Raw genomic sequence first — 19288 nt, 5'->3', positions numbered from 1 at the left:
AACCCGCAGCAGCATCGTCGAAAACCCAAGAACCATTTTCCAAGTGATGCGGGTTTACTGGGGGGGGGGGTGTTCCCCCTGAAATGCCTGAAAGGTGTCTGTTTGCCCCAAATCAGGGCCAACACAGTTTAGTTTCAGAAGCCGTTACCCCACCTTGGCCAGAGCCTCTGAAAACCGCTTTCTGTAGCTGGGAGCTTGAGCAGCAGCACTGGGTATTTCTGGACCGCCTGAGGCTTTATTACAAGCCATTGTCACCTCCAGTCTGAGTTATGTACTAGCTTCTCATCTCACTTGCACCCCTTCTCCTGGACCTGGCAGGCTCTTAGAGCTGTCCTCCTTGGCAGGCCCCTGGAGTGGCGGGGATGGGGGGCGGGGTGCTGGGGCAGATGCTTTGTCCAGACCTCCTCCAGGAAACCCAGGAAGGCACTCACAGCTAGCACCTACTCCTCAGCATCTCAGTTGCCAGTGTGGCCTAATGAGCTGTTCTTGGGAATTGGAATAAGTAGCACTTATTCAGCAAATATTTCCTGAACATTCACTATGATTGTGAACTGCCAGGGCTTCTAGTTATTCCAGCTCCAATGCTTACAAACATAGTTAACTGGTGCAACCTCTCGGTGCCTCAGTTTCCTCATTTACAAAATGGGCCTAGTGGAATCTTCCTGATAGAGTCTTTGTGAGGCTTAAAACTAAAGTGAAAACCACTTAGAAGAGTGTGGCCACATGGCAAGCTTTCAATGATCATTATCTGTTAGTATTTTGATCATTTTCTAAGGACTTGTCCCTGAAATCCAGGTATGGCTTACTCTGTTGGTGCCTAAAGAGGTAGTTCAAAATATTCCTTCTCAGACTAAACTAAATAGCAAAAGAGGAGAAGAAAATGATGGAAAGCTGCAGATGAAAAAAAAAAGAAAAAAAGAAAAGAAAAGAAAGAATAGGAAGAAAAATGGCAAAGATGAGAAAAAAGGAAAGGATCTATACGAATCAAAGAAGATGCTGATGGTGAGATGTGCAAGGTCAGAGGTGCCCAGGACTAAGGAGAAAGAAAGCAGAGCAAGTGCAGAATGCATCCAGGGTCAGTGAAGTTGGAAGTTCTCTGAATAATCATTCCTAGTAAAACGAGGGCATTAAAAAATAATAGAGAAGATAGACCAAAGTGAATGAAATTACACACACACTCATCCTTAGTTTACCTTTTTTTTTTTTTAATGTCAAGAGTTGATATTACTTGGACCACTCCGTTCACTTCCTTATGGAACACCCTTGTCAGAGAAAGTGCAAGTACATTACTCCCTACCTCATGGGGAAAATAACTCATTCAATAAATTCTTACTGATCAGCCTACTATGTATGTGTAAGGCACCAGATGAGGGTCTAGGGGTACACAACCCTAGTTATGCCACAGCCTCTTAGGACCCACATGGCAGGGACTGAATCCTGTGATGACATTCCCTCTACTCCCAGCGCAGGAACAGTTGTCCTTTTCCCAAGTAGGTTTCAGGAACCCAAGCGCAGCACAGGGATACTTGGGATCAGAGAAGCGAAATCACAGTGTGTATACCTTATGTCAGGTCACTGGTATTTTACACAATGTGGTCTTATTCCATATTTCCCATTTCCCAGGAAGGTGGGGTTCATGTAGACGAGGAAAGAGGTTTGGAGTAGTTCACTAACATGCTACCGACGGACAGAAGCTAAGGCTCTCGCTGCGTCTTCCCAGGGGCACCCATAGCTGGGAGGCCAGAGTACCTGTACGACGGAAATCCGGGTTATTCACAGCGCAGCCTCTCAGGCTGGGAGTACTCGCCTTCGCCTCCGCTGGGGCCTCCGCGAGTACCCCCGGAGCTTCTGAAGACGACGGAGACTCCCCACACCCCCCATGGCGCCAAAGAGCTGCAATCCTGCCCGCGAAGCGCCCGCGAGGATGTGCCCTTCGGGTCACGGCGTAGAGCGCTCCAGGACACTTTGTGCCTTCGGGTCACGGCGTAGAGCGCTCCAGGACACTTTCTCCGAGTGCGGCAGCTAACCCGAAGCGTGTCAAACAACCGCTGGGTTCGGGGTTACGGAGCGAGTTGGGCAGGCAAGAGGGAGGCGCCGGACTTAGAAAAGCATACACTGCTCTGTTTCAGTCTTCGAAGCACTAATGTCATCAACGCTGGGTAGCAGGGGCTGGCCCCGAGTGGGTGACCTATACACTAATCTGAGAGGGGCCTTGGGGCTGTGGCGAGCTGGAAAGAGGGAGGTGGGGCCTCCGGGGACTTTGGGAAGTTCAACTCTTACATTAGGAAGGGTAGACCCCTTCCTATAGCGGTCACTGCTTCTAAGTAGCAGTCGAAGCACAATATTGGAGTGTCGAGGGACTGGGAACGTGCAAGTAGCTGAGCCTGAGGCTCCAAACGCCCAGAACCCCACTCACTCGCAGACGCCGGCCGCACGGGGAGAAAGGAGCTCCGGTGTAGGGCGCCACGGCGTGGAGGATGCGAGTGATTCTCCGCTGCAGCAAGCGCCCCCGGGAGGATGCCTGGAGGAGCCCCTGCTCTCGCTCAGCCCTCTGCTTTCCCGCACCCCCCCCATATCCATCACTGCAGCCCCACCAGAACCCTCATTCACACACATACCTTCCTCCCCGACCCCGCAGTCCTGGGCGCGCTTAACCTGAGTCAAACCAAAACAGGTAAATCTTTAATTTTCCTCCCCAGTTCTTTGAAACTACTTATACAAACAGTCCCTCAAATTATTTCTCCTCCTCTCCTTCCTCCCGGTCGTCTTTCTATGAGTTGCTACGCCGTCCGGGTGCGGCGGGAGGTCAGGCGCTTTGGGGGCCTTGAACCTGCAGGCTCCGGAGCCCTCCGGGGTGGGAGGAGCTTGGTCTCCCGGCCCCCTCCGGCGGCAAAGTCAGGGAGCCGTGAGGGTTTAGTGGTGGCCAGAGGGTCTCTGCTGGCCTGAGGGTCAGCCCTCCGCGGTGAGCCAGGTGCAGACGCGCGTCCAGGTCTTCAGGCGGCACAGGGCAAGAGTGGTCGAGTGGGAGGGACCCAGGGAGAAGAGGTGCACGCCTGCGGCTCGGGGTCGGGTCCCAGGATGGGCATCTGGCCTGATTCCGTCCCCGGTGCCCCTAGAGGGCCTGCCACGGCTTCCCGATGGCCTGGATGTGCTCCTTGGCCTTCAGGCGCAGCGCCGCGATGCTGCTATTGCGCGGGTCCGCCTCGTCCAGCGGGAACTTGTCCCCGAAGCCGGGCCCGCACGGGTAGGCAGGAGGCGGCGGCGGCGGCCCGAGGGGCTGCAGGCCGGGGCCGAGGGGCGGGGAGTTCAGGAAGGGAGGTGGCGGCGGTGGTGTGTAGCTGGCTGGCAGGCTCTGCGCCGGCGGCCCGAAGCCCGGCAGGCTCTGCAGCGCAGTGGCGCCCCGCCGGGCAACGGCGGCCCAAGCCACGATTCGAGCGGCAGGGCGCCCCCCGCCGGCCCCCCGCTTCCTGCCGGGCTGGCCCCCAGGGGCGCCAGGGCTGCGGCTGGGGGGAGCGGCTGAAGGAGAGAAGGGGCGAGTCCTGAAGCTTCATGGACGACACTTCCAGCTTCTCCTGCCGCCGCCACTTGGCCCGTCGGTTCTGGAACCACACCTGTGAAAGGCAGCACAGCGCCGTCGGGCTGCGGCGGAGGCAGGACTCCCCACTCCCGAGCAAAACTGGGATTCTGCTATTTCACCTGCACCTTTCACGCCCCCAACTCGTTGCCCACCCACATTATCCTTTTCTGTTCCATTTTCTCCTATCTCCTCCCCCTTCTCTCTCCTGCCCGCTGAATCTCTTTGTCTCGTCCCCGTCCTTCGTGGTATTCCCAACCTCGTCCCTGTTTACTCCACCCTTAGCTGTAGTTGTATCTGTTTACAACTCCTGGCACCAAACAGGTGCTCAGAAAAAAAGAAAAGAAAGGTAACCCTGGAATCGGACCATGGGACTTGGGAAAGCAGGTCTTACCAAAATTCTGTGACCTGCTGGTTGATTTTATTCCTGGCATGTCTAAATGTGCACATTGCTATTTTAGTAAGGTTTTCATATTTATTTAATCAATACCCGACTAGTATTTCTGATATGTCTTATAAATGACTTTCAATGATTACAATAGTTCAAGTTTAATAACTAATTTTACTATATGAAGTTAGTTTTGACATTACCCTAAGATGAGTTCAATGAGTTCAACTTTTTCTTTACATATAGAAAGTCCAGGCCAAGAGTGGAGTCTAGTCTCTTAATGCTGAAACTTCCATTACTGATTTGATAAAGCACAGGAAAGGGTGTCATTAAGGTTTCAATGTCAAATTACTACCCGCAGGAACAGAACATAGAGAATTGATTGGTCTAGTTACTGGAGAATCTAAAAAGAACTTTGGCCAAATTGATGGCCTCAGTATTACAATTATGAAGGGAAATGTGGGAATTGTTGCCACCTCAGAATGGAGAAAACCAAAAGCAGTGCTGGGTAATAATAGGGAGAAGGGACCTCCTAGGAAAACTGAGAAAAAGCCACCCAGTACCTGAGCAGTGTGTGGCAACTGTGTGCATGACTGGAGTTCAGGAGGAAAAAAAAAACCCAAAATGTAGGTACCCTGCCTCCTTTTCTATGAAAGATTCATCTGTATATCTGAGGTCCCAATTTTCCCAGAATGATTAGATACATAGAGAAATACTGGCATGGGTGAGGTCTCCCACCCCACTGCCTCCTCCTCCTTCTCACATCCCTCTCCATCCCCCAAAATATCAGCTATAGTCTTCAGACTAAGTATCCAGAGTCCCAGGCCAAAGCCTGGGACAGTCCGCTCTTCTGCTCTAATGCTGTACTCAACACAATGGGAGACCCTGTCTAGCCCCCCCACCCCAACTGATTACATCATAGCCATGTGTTAAGAACTCTAAGTGCCATATGCTGGGCCACTGTGCTGACCCTGTGATCACAGAGAAGTCACAGACAGTGTTCTCAAGAAGCTCACATCTTAGAGGAGAAACAAACATCCCTGAACAAGTAAGAGGGAAGGAACAAAAGGAAGGAAGGTGGGAGCGAGGTGTGAAGGCAGCCCCTGAATTAGCTGTGCCTGTATTCCCGAGGGGGGCTGGAGTGCTTTGCCCTTTTCCCCTTTCTTCCTCTTTTACTGGTTTTCTTTCCCTCTTCCTACCCCATCCTCCCTCCCGGAAAAGCAGGTGCTAAAATGTCCACTTCTTCAATGAAATCACTGCAACTCACTGTCCCAAACTAGGGGAAATTGAACTGTTCTTCCCAGATGATCCCGAGTCATATTAGGGGACTATTTTTTAAAATCATAACATTCACTCATTATTTTAACCCCCTTAAAACTAAGCAGTAAAGACAAAAGGCAAAAGCCTGTCCACTTTTACTTTTAAGACAAGGCTAAAAGTTCCAAACATCTGAGTATCTTCATTTCCCGGAAATCTAATTCATTACACACACCCAAAAATCCCAGCAGTTCCACTGCCTTTCAGATGAGGTGAAGTTTGTTCCCAGTGTCTCTCTTTCAGGCCTCTGTAAACTCTCCCAATTTGGAAATCCTCCCAGATTTTTCACAGATGACTAGCAAATATTTAAGGCTTTCAAATATTTTAATGATCAGGGATTAAAGATAATTCAGCTTTAATTAAAGCGAAAACCCCTTTAAATAAAAAGAAAAACCTCTGCAGCAGCGGGAAGTTTGGCTGGATGTGCACCAGAGGAGCAAAAGTCAGTTTCTTAAACAAATCCACCGAAAGCTTCAACTGCGCGGCGCCAGGCCCCTCCTAAGATGAGGCTTTCATTTTCCACGCGGTGCGCGCAGTTAGTGACTAGGGTGGCATTTGGGGCCGCAATCCGGTTATCCTGAAGCCACTGCCTACATTCCCTCTTCACTCAGTGCTTCCTGCACCGACACACCTCCCACACACCAAGTGGTAGCCTCTTCATTTTGCCAGCCATTCCCAATTTCTCTTTAGCTTAGGCGAGGGAGGCCCCCTCCCTAAGGGGGATGCTACCACAAACTGGAACAGACTGTCCCAGGGACGTTACTACGTGGAGCCCATGGAAGGTGTGTTACGCTCCTATGGGGCTCCAAGTCTAGAAAAGCCCAAGGGAAAGGTGCCAAAATACATGCGTGGACGCCCGGGGATTCAAGGGAACATTGACTGCAAGCTTGAGATTCCGCCTTTCCCGGGGTTCCATCTGGGCGCTTTACCTGGACCCGGACCTCGGGTAAGTTGACCTTGCCTGCCAGCTCCTCTCGACTGTACACGTCGGGGTAGTGGGACTTCTCGAACGCGCGCTCCAGCTCGTGCAGCTGGTAGGTAGTGAAGGTCGTGCGGTTCCGTCGGTGCTTCTTCTTGGGCTGCTCCTCCTCTGACAGCTTTGAGTCGCTGGGGGCGGCGGGTCCCACAGGTAGTCCAGGGCTCCTCTGTGCCTCCCCGGTCTCCTTGGGGCAGTAGGAGCGAGGGTCTGGGACGACGAGACCCCGGACGGTCAGAGACACTCCCCAGAGTATCCCGGGGCCCACCCCAGCCTATCCATGTGGGCTCCGAGATGGGCCCTGGAGGTCGGGGAGCGCGCTGCGAGGGGCTGCTAAGCTTTCTCTGAGCTCAAGTTGGAAGCTCCTGTTATACACACAGTCCCCACCCCTGAGCCCAGATGGCTTTCTCCACTTGCGGATCTCTTTAAGTTTAGAAGCCCTGAGGGTCCCAGAGCCGGCGGGGTGCGCACTCACCTTCGTACTCGGGAGCCCGCGCCGGGGCGGGGGGCGGAGAGGGCTCCGCGCTTCCTGCAGGCGCCTTGGGACAGGCAGTCCTCGAGCCAGGCCTCCTATCCCTCTCCTTCGAGCCCCGGTCGCCCTGCTCTTCCGGGAAGGAGCCTAGGATCCCGTCATCCTTGGTAAATCCCAGGATGGCTTCGATGCTGTGCAGCCGCGAGGTGCTCCCGCCCGGGCTGCGGAGCAAGTGGCCGGCGAGCGAGAAGCTGCCGTCGGCCATGGCGGGGGCGCAGCCGGGCAGGTGCATGGGGAGAGCGGGGACGCAGGAAGACTTAGCCCGCGCTCTCCGCTGCGCCGCCTGCTTGAAAGACAGAGAGCAGAGGCTCGAGGTCGGCTCCTCCCGGCTGGGGCCGTCGGTCCAACCCAAGAGGTCCCTACCCAAGGTCAAGCTCCGCAGGCGAAGACGACCCGGGCTGCGCGTGCTAGAGGTGGGCGAGCGCTTGGCCCGTTGCCGCCGGGGTCCGGGTAGGAGTTGGAGCTCCGACTCCCTGCGGCTGAGGCTCCGGGCACTAAAGGCTGGGACCCCGCTCGCCCCGGCTCCTCCCCTCTCGCCTGCATCCCAGCCTCTTCCTTGGTCCCTCCCCCCGCAGCAGGGCGGGCCCATCCCTCGCCCAGCCTCAGGGTCCTCGCCCTGCTACCCCGGGCGGGGCCTCCCTCAGAACCTTCCCATACAGCTTCTTGATCAGCTCTGGACAATCCGAACGCTCGGGGGACCGGGATAGTGGGGGGTGTTTAACCAGCTTGGGGACCAGGCTCCAGGGGCCTGTTCCCCCCATTTTTGCCTCAATGGGGCAGACGCCATTGGTCTCATCTGCCCCAACCCCTTCGGGCTTGCCTCCCTCCTAGGGTTCATCTCTCCACCCAGACTCGCCTGCTGCCCCCAGACGCTCTTCCTCTGCAGAGATGAGTACCCGGGACAACCCTTGGGAAGAACCAACCGAGGCTACCCGGCTTTACCAGGAAGTCAGTCCACACTTCTAGTTTAAATTTTCCCTTCTTCTTTTTACCCCCGCGAACACTCCTCTTTCGGCTCCATAGTCCGAAGCCCTGGACTTTGGGTTTATTTTGTTTGTCTCTATTCTCATTTAACTACTCCCAGTCACCTCGGCCTTGCAAGCTCCGCTCGCAGACTTTCCGACCCGGGCGCCCGCTCCAGGGGGCCGTGGGGCCATCTGTGCCCCCAGGCCCGGCGACCTCAAGTGTCCGACGGCCCAGCAGGAGGCTGGGAGGCGCCGAGTCGGATGTATTGCCGAGCTCAAGCCGGTGGGAGACCAGCTAGGGGTTCCTCACCCTCGAAGACTATTCCTCCTGAGGGAACCTTCCCCACCGGACAATTTTCCCTGCCAAGGAGATGACCCAAACTCAGGCTGAGTGGGAAGGGATTTTCATCAGACCTGAGACAGCCTCCGGCTCTCAGTAAACTGCTGTAGGAGAAAACGTGAACCAAAATGCTTTTAAGACCTAGAGGTTCTTTTTCTTTTGATTCCCAGCTTTATTGAGATACTGCACTCTGTAAGTTTAAGGTATGCAGCATAATGATTTCACACACACACACACACACACACACAGCCCTATATAAATGATTACCACAGTAAGTTTAGTTATCTGTCATCTAATGTAGATATAAAATAGAGATTCTTAAAATCTCCTTTGCAGAGGCCCTCTGATCTCCACACAGGGACACTTTTACCCTCCTACCATTGGTTGGTTTCATCTTGCCTTGAGACCAGCATTTATTGCGTCTATTTTGAGGATTAGACTCTGTCGTGGCCACATGGACATCACAAAAGAAAGGAAAGACTGGGGCCGCTGGCCTTGAGAAATTTAACATCCAGCCAGGGAGACAAGATAAAGGAAAAACCACGAGAAAAACACATATCTTAGGTTCCTCCATCCTTAAATTAATGTTTTAAAGACATTAATAGGGACATGTGACTATCTTTAGATGGAAATGGTTCATTCTTTGTGATGGGCACATGGTGGGGGTCAGTACACTAATCTCTCAGTTTTCAATGAAACTATGCAAAGGTAAATTAAAATAGCAAACATGTCAGTTTGCAGAAGGTAGAACTGAGATGCTGATTCGAATTGGAAATTATTTTATAAGAAAAAACTGAATTAATGAAAACTAATATGCATCTAACAGTTTTTGCATATCACTTTATATCGTTTTCAGAGGACTTGCACATTCTTCCTACCATCCTAGTCTCACAACTCTGAGATGAACAGGACAAATACATTTGTCTCCATTTTGCAGAAGAGAAAACTGAGGCTCAAAATGATACAGCTATTAAGTGGAGGGGATGGCACTAGAACTCAGACCAACTCCTTGTCCGGGGCTTTCTGGCTGCCCCTCATTTGTCATTTGTATGGCAGAGTGTGATATTTTTGAAAAGAATCAAGGCACATCTTGGTCTGAGTCCATCTTTAATCCTTCCCAGAGACTGAATCCTGCATGTAAGAGGCTGAGGTTGAGGCCGCTTAGTTCCCCAAAGAAATGAAGTGAAAGCCCATAGACGTGGCCACTGGTGTCCAGGACAACAGGACAAACCCTTGGGAGGTTCCCGCCCAGTCCAGGGGAAGCCTGCCACCCAGGCCCTTTGCACGTTTTCTAGGCTGTCAAAATGTGTTTCTTTCCAAAAAGGATCTAGTGGCACCCACAAGCTCCCTCTAACCAGTTACAAAGTCCAGGTTGGCTGACACCTTGATGACCAGAGGGCATACTAATTAATTGGGATGTGCTGTTTCCCCTCTGATGGAGTATGCTTTTTATGTAAACTCTCCCAATATTAAATTGATCTCTATAATCACCGCTAAACAAAGATTGGCAGCATTTTCTTAAGCTCCTGCCCACACGTTAAGGGGCTTATGGTCTTGTTTTCCAAAGTTAATTCCCTCTGGAACTGCCCAGCTCTCCCTAATAGGTCCAGGTGAGGTTAGCTTTTATTTACTGTTTATTTCAGGGTCTCGGGAGAAAAGTAGAAAAGACTTCAACAGCCACTGGCGAGGGACCACGGGGAAACGGGGCAAAACAGGACAAGGGGAGGTTGGGACGCCTTTTGTCCGCAACATAAAGAGCTAGTCAATACTATTGTGGGCGCAGTGGAGGGTACTCCAAGCAATCAGCCGGGGGTCATTGTTAGAGGCTAATCTACATGTGTATTTCCCAAGAACTCGATTAGGGAAGATGAATGGACTCGGCCATGTCCCTAATTCTTCTAGCCCAAAGCTGCATTTTTTTCAGCAGTTGCGCCAGCTCGTAATCAGCCCAGTTTCGGCAAAAGTAGGGAGCCTGGCTTCTGAACTCTACCTCTGTTTAATTCATTAATTCATTAGGTGGATCAAAGAAAACTCCCTCCTCCCAGCCCCCACCTGTGGGCTGAACTTTACCCAGCCTCATCCCCTTTAAACTTGGCTGGTTCTGAGAAACATTTCCAGAAGTGAAGAGAGTGGGGGTGGTGGGGGATGAGGGATGTCTAAGTGTGGGAGGCTCGGCGTGATGTGTGGTGGAAAATCTAGAATGACAATAGGAGTTGGGAGATTTGGGGGAAAGGGTTGGGTGGGGACTGGCTTGAGTGAAGAAAATGAAGCCTATACATGCAATCAAGTTGGCTCTTTTTTCTTGGATGTATGCAGGAGGTCCCATTTCACAAGTATTCTAAGTGGACCTTCACCTACAACCCTCTTGAGAAGATAGGCATCTATGGAGGGAGTTTTCTGTGCCCTAGGTGGGCAGGGGACCTCATCACAGAGTGAGCTCGTGGCATGGCAACCTGGTCATTTCACCTGAAGGTGATGTTTTAGGTTTGGGCAAAACATATCTATTGGAGGACCTATGGGATATTGCTCCATAAAGTGTATAAAACCAACTCAATTGTCTGCAGGGAGGCTGTCCCCTTAGTAGATGTATTTTAATTCTGGAATAACTCCATTGTCTCATACCACACTGGAAGACCATCCCCTCCCATAAGCTGATAGATGTCATGCAGGCAAAGCAACTTAACTTTGGTTATAGCCAAAGCAAAACTCCTATAATCTTTAAACACGTTCATACACACCATAGTTCAACCAATTCTGTTGTCAAGAACTAATGTGTGTGTGTGTGTGTGTGTGTGTGTGTGTGTGTAATAACAGTTATTATCTATATGCCAGTGGGCACTCTTTTGAGTCCCTTATGAGGATTACCTGATTACTCCTCACAATAACCCTGGGAGGCAGACACTATTATTATCTCCACTTTCCAGATGAGGAATCTGAGACACAGGGTAAGTCACTTGCCTAAGGCTGTAGAGCTGGTTTCAGGTGAAGCCAGGATTTGAACCCTGGTGTTTTATCAGGAATATCCATCTAATCACTTCATGCATCTATCCCAATATGGTGTGTGTACCGTTAATTCTCCTGTGGCTAAATGAGAAGCAGCAGATGAAATAAGAAAATTTGGGATCAAAGGATACAGGAATGAGGGATGTGGAAGGGAAAAAGATGTGATGGGAAGTCTATGATTTATTTAGTCAATAATAATGATGACAGATATGCTTTATGATGACATTTACCTTCCCAAGGCTGCCTTATAAATGCAGGGGATTCAACTCTCCATGGTTTGTAAACCATATATTTTTAAGCAAGTGATATTTATTTTGTCTGCCTTTGATGCAATGCATTCTCCCCTATACTCTGCTGAATATTGTATGTCACAGGCACAATATACAAGCTGCTGACAGTCATCGAAAAAAATCGATAGCTAAACTCTCTCTTTAATACTGACATATTGAGACCAGAGATAAAATACACTGTGCTTATTCATATCTCACTATTGGATCTTCCTAACAGATGAAACATTTCCGTACTTGAAGCACCATAGAAGGTATATCAGGAAAATGTACTTGGAGATAACTATCAGAAACTCCCCTCTTTATTTTTTTGGCCGCCCCAGGGCAGATGGACTTCCGGGGGCCAGGGATCAGATACGAGCTGTAGTTGTGACCTACACCTCAGATTCCATCCTTTAACCCACTGTGCTAGGCTGGGGATCGAACCTGCGTCCCTGTGCTACAGAGACACCTCTGGTCCCATTACACCACAATGGGAACTCCAGAAACTCTATTTATATAAGGAGACAACTAATAATATTCACCGGTCCCTTTCACGAAATTGGCACAAATGAGCAGCATACTTCCTACATACTAGTTTATTAGTCAATATGACCACCTGAATTTTCCCTGCTGTTTTCAGATTGAAGTAAGCGTTGATATAGGGATATTGCAGTAAATAAACATTCCATCACATAATTGTGGCTAAAATACATATAGCAATGAAGAGATGGCCCTCACTGGCATCTCTGTCTGCGTTGAGAGCCCTGTCGGAATGGCATAAGGAACCAGACATCTCATCTAATCAAAAATGTAATGTAGGGCAGTTGGGAGGTGTTGTGTTTCCCTGCAGTAACACCTTGTCTGAAAGTCTTCCTTTTGTGTAAGAACAGGGACCACTGCTCTCTGACAACCATCCAGTAATTAGCAAGAGGTCTGTCCTACTTCACACTTCCATTGTTTCCGAATTACACTATTTTGGGAACAACAGCATTTTCTAATCAGTTTCCAATTCAGAGTTCTGTTACTTCAAAAGACCATATGCTTAAGAATTAGAAGAGGAGCATTTCCCTTTTGGCTAAGCAGGTTAAGCATTGTCAGTGCTGTGGCTCTGGTTATAGCAATGGTGTGGGTTTGATCCCTGGCCCAGGAACTTCCATATGCTGTGGATGCAGCCAAAAAAAAAAAAAAAAAAAAAAAAAAAAAAAAAAAAAAAAAGAGGAAGCTTAATGTAGATCATGTCTGCTCTTTCACTTCCATCCTCCACTTTTCCTTTGTAGATGTGGAAATGTGGACCCAGAGAAGTTGCATGATTTGCCCCAGATGAGGCAGGGTGTCTGTGGCGGGGCTTGGGCTAGAGGCCGGTCTCAGGACTCCCAGACTACACCAGGCTGCCGTGGCTTTACCACTGCCCCTCAGCTCTCAGGATCCTTCAATGAACGTGCCATGCTTGTGCATAGAGTAAGTCTGTGTTTGAATCCCCAACGTGTATGTTTGTTGCACCCAAACAATACAGTTACTCCTCACACCACTCCCCAATTTATCAACACAGTTACCTGGTCCTGAGCTTGCTTTTGCAGCTGATGCAAATCCAAGTGGCTTCTATGAAGGAGCAAAAGTTCCCTTGGCAATAGATTTGCAGGGCATTTGGCAAACGACTGATATTTCTACCTGTGGGTGTACGGGAACCAGCTCTTCCTGTCTTGTGAGAGTCAAAGGGTAACATCACTTCCCAGGTGTGAGTTGAAATCAGCCATAGTAGGAGTATTTTCACCACAGAAATCAGCAAACACTGAAAATCAGGGCATTCTTTCCCCCTCCCCTAGACCCTAATAATGCTTTAAAAATATTTATTAACGCAACAGTTCTCCTATTTCATTAAGGAATGAAGAAATACAAAAGTATCATTACTGTTGAAACTAAAATATGATCTCTTGGGCCAGAAATGTCCACCCTTTTGCCAAAAAAGGGGACATTTACATCATTACATCATTATCTCAGAATATGTAAATAGAGGGAGACTTGGATTTCTGCCAGAGAAATTGGCTTTTTTGAGTTGTTAGGAGCAAAGCTATATTAGGATAATTCCTCTTTACTTGTTTTCTAATTAAACTAATTGAATTCAGAGTGTCTAGGGGAAGCACAAGAGACATTTATCTCAAGGGGATGATGGCCCTGAAGCCTATCAATCCTCTTAGAGTGCTAAGAAGGCAAATCTGAGGATGCCCATTTTGCAGCAGCCTTGACCCAGCCCCCACTCAGATTTCAGCCATCTCCAGGATTCTTCTCTCCTCCTCCTTTTGAAAGTGCAGTTATCAGGGAGCCAATGCTCATTTCATCTTCACGGCACCCTGTAAGGTCAATGTTACCATAATGCTTTCTCCCCGCTGTCACCTGTATCCCTTAAGCCCATTTAGCTCTGTAAGACTCACCTCTTCTCTACTGTTCAGATGGCTCCTTGAATACTCTCCCATCTTCTCCAATCTGCTGACTGGACTACAGCCACATTGGCTCTTTTTCTCTTCTTCTTCTTCCTTTTTTTTTTTTTTTTTTTTTTTTGCTTTTCAGGCCCGCACCCACAGCATATGGAAGTTCCCAGTCTAGGAGTCAAATTGGAGCTGTAGCAGCTGACCTATACCACAGCCACAGCAATGCATGATCTGAGCTGTGTCTGTGACCTATACTACAGCTCACAGCAATGCCAGATCCCCAACTCACTAAGTGAGCCAAGGGATTGAACCCACATCCTCATGGATCCTAGTCAGTTTTGTTAACTGCTGAGCCACAAAGGGAACTCCCCCTTTTTCTCTTCTTGAAATCCTCCAAGCCTTTTCCTGCCTCAGGACCTTTGCACTGACTGACTGTTCACACTGCCTGCAATCCCCTTCCCCAAACATTTCACATCATCCTTCTTGGCATCTTATTTGTCTCATAGCACCTTCTACTCTCCAAAACTATCTCATCTATTATGGTTTATTTGTTTGTTAGCTGTCTCCCCTCATTAAAATCTAAGTTGCATGAGAACGGGGACCTTATTTTTAGGTCCTTAGTATCTGGAACATATGTAGCACACAGTCGTGGTTGATTTAATGAATAACTGCAAGCAACTCTATTTCACAAATGAGGAAACAGATTAGATAAGTTGTCTCCTTTCACACAGCTATTAATTAGCACAAATATACATTTTTTCACATTCTTTTACTCAGTCCTCCAGAGTTTTTCTAAGATATTCATTATTTCCCAGAGGTTTGGAAAATGTCAAATTGCTTTGCTTTCCTTCCCAAATAGTCCACAGAAATCATTTGATCGCTTTCAAAAGTCAGTTGAGTCCACTCCAGTCTCGTTAACATCAGCGCCGGCTGGGAATGCCTCCACTGCCTTTGATGTGAGTGTTCATCGAATGAGGAGACGGGTTCTGTGCAGTGCCACTGCCCTCTGCTCAGAGCCCATGCCACCGGGGTCTCTCTTAGCGGGGTGCATCATCTTAGGGAATGTCATTCTTTTTCCAAAGTGCCTCCTGCATCTCTCTGCAGACTATTAGCTTTTATAGTGGACTGCAACTTTACAGACATTTGTTTGTCAATTTTTATTGTACTTTCTCCTTTGACTCCTTAAGCCCTAAAAATGCTGATCTTATATGTCCTGACTAATCTAATTACCCCTTTGAACCATCAGATGCTTTCAATGGAGTTTTCAAGATGCTCCCCAGAAGTATCTTCATTCAAAGGTCAGGAGCTTACTGCACTTACTGCAGGGTGTATGCATTGTTAAAGGAATTCCAAGCACAATTTGGAAATCTTTTAAGGTTTCTGAGATGACTTAAGAAAACAAGCAAGCATCAGTGTGTACACTGATGTTATCCTTCTATAGCTCAAGGACTTAGACCCCATCTAAGAATGATGTCATCAGTTTATAGATGGAATTGTGACAACTTATAGTATCCCAAGGATGGGATACTATACACTTTACAGTAGGGTAAAGAGGTTAAGCTTGGGTATGTGTGGATGTGTATCTCTACCTTTGGTTAGGTTTGAACATTTTCCATAATGAAAAGGTTTGTAAGAGGCAAAAAAATTTCAAGATTTCTGAATCTGAAATTAATTTATATGACACCAAATTTTATTATCTTCCCCAAACATAATTTTTGTAGCTCCCTAAACTGCTAATGTAGACAAAAATATAAGGATGATCCATCAATTCCACTTCTGGCTGGAATTCCACCCAGTTTCACTGGAAAAAAAAAAAAGAAAGCAGGGACTGAAATAGATATTTATGTACTCATGTTCCTAGTAGCATTATTTACTATGGCCAAAATGTGGACTCAACTCAGTATCCATCAGTTGATGAATGGATAAACAAAATATGCTATCTACCTATCATGGGATTTATTCAGCCATAAAAGGAAGGAAATTCTAACACATGCTTTGCCATGGATAAACCTTGAGGACACTATGCTAAGTGAAATAAGCCAGTCCAAAAGGACAAATATTGTCTGATCCACTCATGTAAGGTTCCTACAGAGTCAAATTCTTAGAGACAGAAAGTAAAATGATGGTTGAGAGTCTGGGGAGAAAAGGGAATGAGAGTTAGTGTTTCCTGGGGACAAAGTTTCAGTTGGAGAAGTTTGAAAAGTTCTGGTGATGGATAGTGGTGATGGTTGCCTGACAATGAATACACTTAATGCCACAGAACTGTACACTTAAAACTGTACACTTACCAATTACAGATTTTATGTCATGTGTACTTTACCACACTTTAAAAATAATAATAAAACAATTTTTAAAGGGAAAAAGCAAAAAACATAACCTAGGGATAGTCCAAGTTCTACTGCAGCAAACCTGCAAATTTGTTTTTCCTTCCCACCACCCCCCTTCCCAAATTTGTTTTTATTTGAAAGAGCCACCTTATAATCTTGTGGAAGGAATTTTTTGTCGAGGTATTTTAGGGATTTATGTTGTGACTGCATGGGAATACATTTTATGTCTCTAACATCTTCAGGTAGACTTTTTGGATGTGACATCTGTTGACAGTGATTATGATCAAAACATGGACTGGCCATGGAAGGGAGGAAGAAGAGGAGGAGGAGCAGGAGAGGAGGAGAAGGAGGGGGAGGAGAGGGAGGAGAGGGGACAGAGAGGAAGGGACAGGGAGGCAGACAGACTCTAGGGACCGGCTGAGCATTCTGTGTTTAGCATTGTCCTGGATCTGAAAGTCCACAAAAAACACTACTTTTGGCTTGAACACCTAGGAGTCTTTTAAATCCCTATGAGAACAAGAAAACATGAATTGTCCCACCAGAATTCCTGTGGTTGGACAGTGAGTATATTTCTTTAATTTAACTTCTATATTTTAATTGTCTTGTGAGATGTGAAATTTTTACAGAAATGTTCATTTTTTGAGGGAGTCACATTTATATGTCTTTCGATGCTTTGATCTCTTAAACCAAAGTCCTACATATGAACACAAGTATGAAACAAATATCTGCTCTTTATTCAAATGCTTGGGCAGAGAAGAAGTGAAAGGTTAAAAGGCACAGAGAATCCCCAAACTTCATTTCACTCATTCGTTTCAGCCTTTCTCCCTGTCATACCTTTTTTACTAGAGCTGCTAAAGTAGAGAAGTTCATTCATTCTGCCCCCAACATTTAATTATAAAATATAAGACATATATTTAGAAAATTTTTAAACATAGGATAAAGTTGAAGGGAGCATAAACACCATGTACTCACCACCTAGATATTTAAATTAATATTTGCTATGTTGTTCTATTATATCTGTGTATTCATCTGTCTGTCCCTACACCACAGCCACAGCAACGCCAGATCCGAGCCTCATCTACAGACTATACCACAGCTCACGGAAACGCCGGATTCTTAACCCACTGAGCAAGGCCAGGGATCTAACCTGCATCCTCATGGATCTTAGTTGAGTTCTTTAACTGCTGAGCTGCTAAGGGAACTCCGAGTTTCCTTCATTTTAATTGCTGAGTTGTATGAGTAGTCCACGGCTGCTTATCCATACACCCACTGATGGGCACTAGGCTGTTGCTACTTCCTGCCTCTTATGACTAAAGCTGCTGCGAACATTCTTGGACCCATCTTTTTGAGGACGTGTGCTTTCAAATCCTGAGAGTGGAATGCTAGGTCAGAGGTAGTTTAGTTTAGTTAATACGTTACTTTCATATGAAACTGCCAGAACTTTCCCCAAAAGTGGTCACCTTAACAGTCCCTCCAAAAATCTAGAGAATTCCAATTGCACTACATCCTCATCAACACAGCTGTTGTCTGTTCTTTAAATTTTAAACATTCTAGTGCATCTGTTGTAAAATACCATTTTGTGATTGGTTTTAATTTTCATTTTCTGGGCAGTCACAGCAATCGCCTTGTAATATGCTCAGCCATTTGTATATCTTCCTTTGCTAGGTGTCTTGTTCAAATAGTTTGCCTTTCTTTTTTCATTCATTTTTAAAATTTTTATTATTGAATTATGAGGGGTTTAAATATATATTTATATAAATCATATAACATATCTGACAAAAGACTGTAATTTATATAAACTATATATCTTTATATATAAGTACATCTGAAAAAGACATATATATCCCAGATTCTAGTCTTTTGTCAGACATAAATTTTAAAAATATTTTCTCCCAGTCTGTAACTTATATGTAGCTTATTTATAAAGCTAACTTGTTTCTGATCTAGGATCCTTTTTCTATATTGTTGAATTTGATTTGCTACAGTTGGAAAGGGTTTTGCTTCTCTGTTCAACATGGATTTTGGCCTGCTATTCTGTTTTTATAATGTTTTTGTCAGATTTTGGGGTCAGGGTATGTACCTAATAAAATTACTTGGAAGAATTCCCTCCTCTCATTTTCTGAAATGGTCTGTGTGGGGCTGGTGTTATTTCTTCCTTAAATATTTGATAGGATTTACCTGGGAAGTCACCTGGGCCTGGGTTTTTCTTTATAGATAGAATTTTGAGAATTATTTTTGTTTCTTTCATAAAAGTGGCATTATTCTATGTGTCTTGTGTCAGTATTTATAAGGTATGTTTTGTCAAAGATTGGTCAGGTTCACTATGTCGTCAAATTTATTGGCATAAAATTCTCTATAATGTTCCCTTGTTCCACTTTGCTTTTGTTTTCTGGATTTTTTTTCTTATTAAACTTTTGATATCTGGAGGATCTGTAGTGCAGATCCTGTTTCTTTTTCCTTTCTTTCTTTTCTTTTTCTCTTCTTTTTTTTTTTTTTTTTTTTTTTTTTGGTCTCTTTAGGGCCACACCTGCAGCATATGGAAGTTCCTAGGCTAGGAGTCAAATCAGAGCTACAGCTGCCGGCCCACGCCACAGCCACAGCAATGTAGGATCCTTAACCCACTGAGTAGGGTGAGGGATTGAACCCACATCCTCATGGTTACTAGTCGGGTTCATTACTGCCACAATTGGAACTCCTGTTTCATTTTTGATGGTGGTAATTTGTATTTATACCCTTTGAATAGTCTACCTCGCATCTGTCAACTTTGTTGATTCTTTTTTTCTTAAGGCCAACTTTTGAGCTTTCTTTTTTTCCTATTTTTTTGTCTTCTATTTTGCTGATTTGTGTTGTCTTTATGATTTCCTCCCTTCTACTTACTTTGCTATGTTTTTTTTAAGAGTATTTTTGTTTGTTTGTTTTTGTTTAGCAATTAGCCAACTTAGCTGGGTATAAACGCCAAACTCTTTCTCTTGGGTGGGAAGCAAACAGAATTCTTAGTTCAGTTGCTTAACCTTAGCTGGGCTGCTTGGAGTCTACCTAACACATGCAGAGGTCAGGGATTAGCCAGTATCTTTTTTTTGGGGGGGTGTCTTTTTTTAGGGCTGCACTCATGGCATATGGGAGTTCTCAGGCTAGGTGTTGAATTGGAGCTGCAGTTGCTGGCCTAAGCCG

At 46.6% G+C, this 19288-nt stretch overlaps 1 protein-coding gene across 1 annotated transcript; it reads right to left on the bottom strand.

The window, feature by feature from the left end:
• On the bottom strand, positions 2687-7019 carry RAX (retina and anterior neural fold homeobox). Its single transcript, XM_003121712.3, is given in 5 exon segments — positions 2687-3402; positions 3405-3512; positions 3515-3611; positions 6209-6465; positions 6731-7019. Coding segments are annotated over 5 exon segments (1041 nt in total). The 3' UTR covers positions 2687-3112.

Source organism: Sus scrofa, chromosome 1 (genome assembly GCF_000003025.6).
Source record: "Sus scrofa isolate TJ Tabasco breed Duroc chromosome 1, Sscrofa11.1, whole genome shotgun sequence".
NCBI lineage: Eukaryota > Metazoa > Chordata > Mammalia > Artiodactyla > Suidae > Sus > Sus scrofa.
The sequence above is the reverse complement of the archived record's forward strand: the minus strand, read 5'-3'. Positions and strand labels throughout refer to the sequence as shown.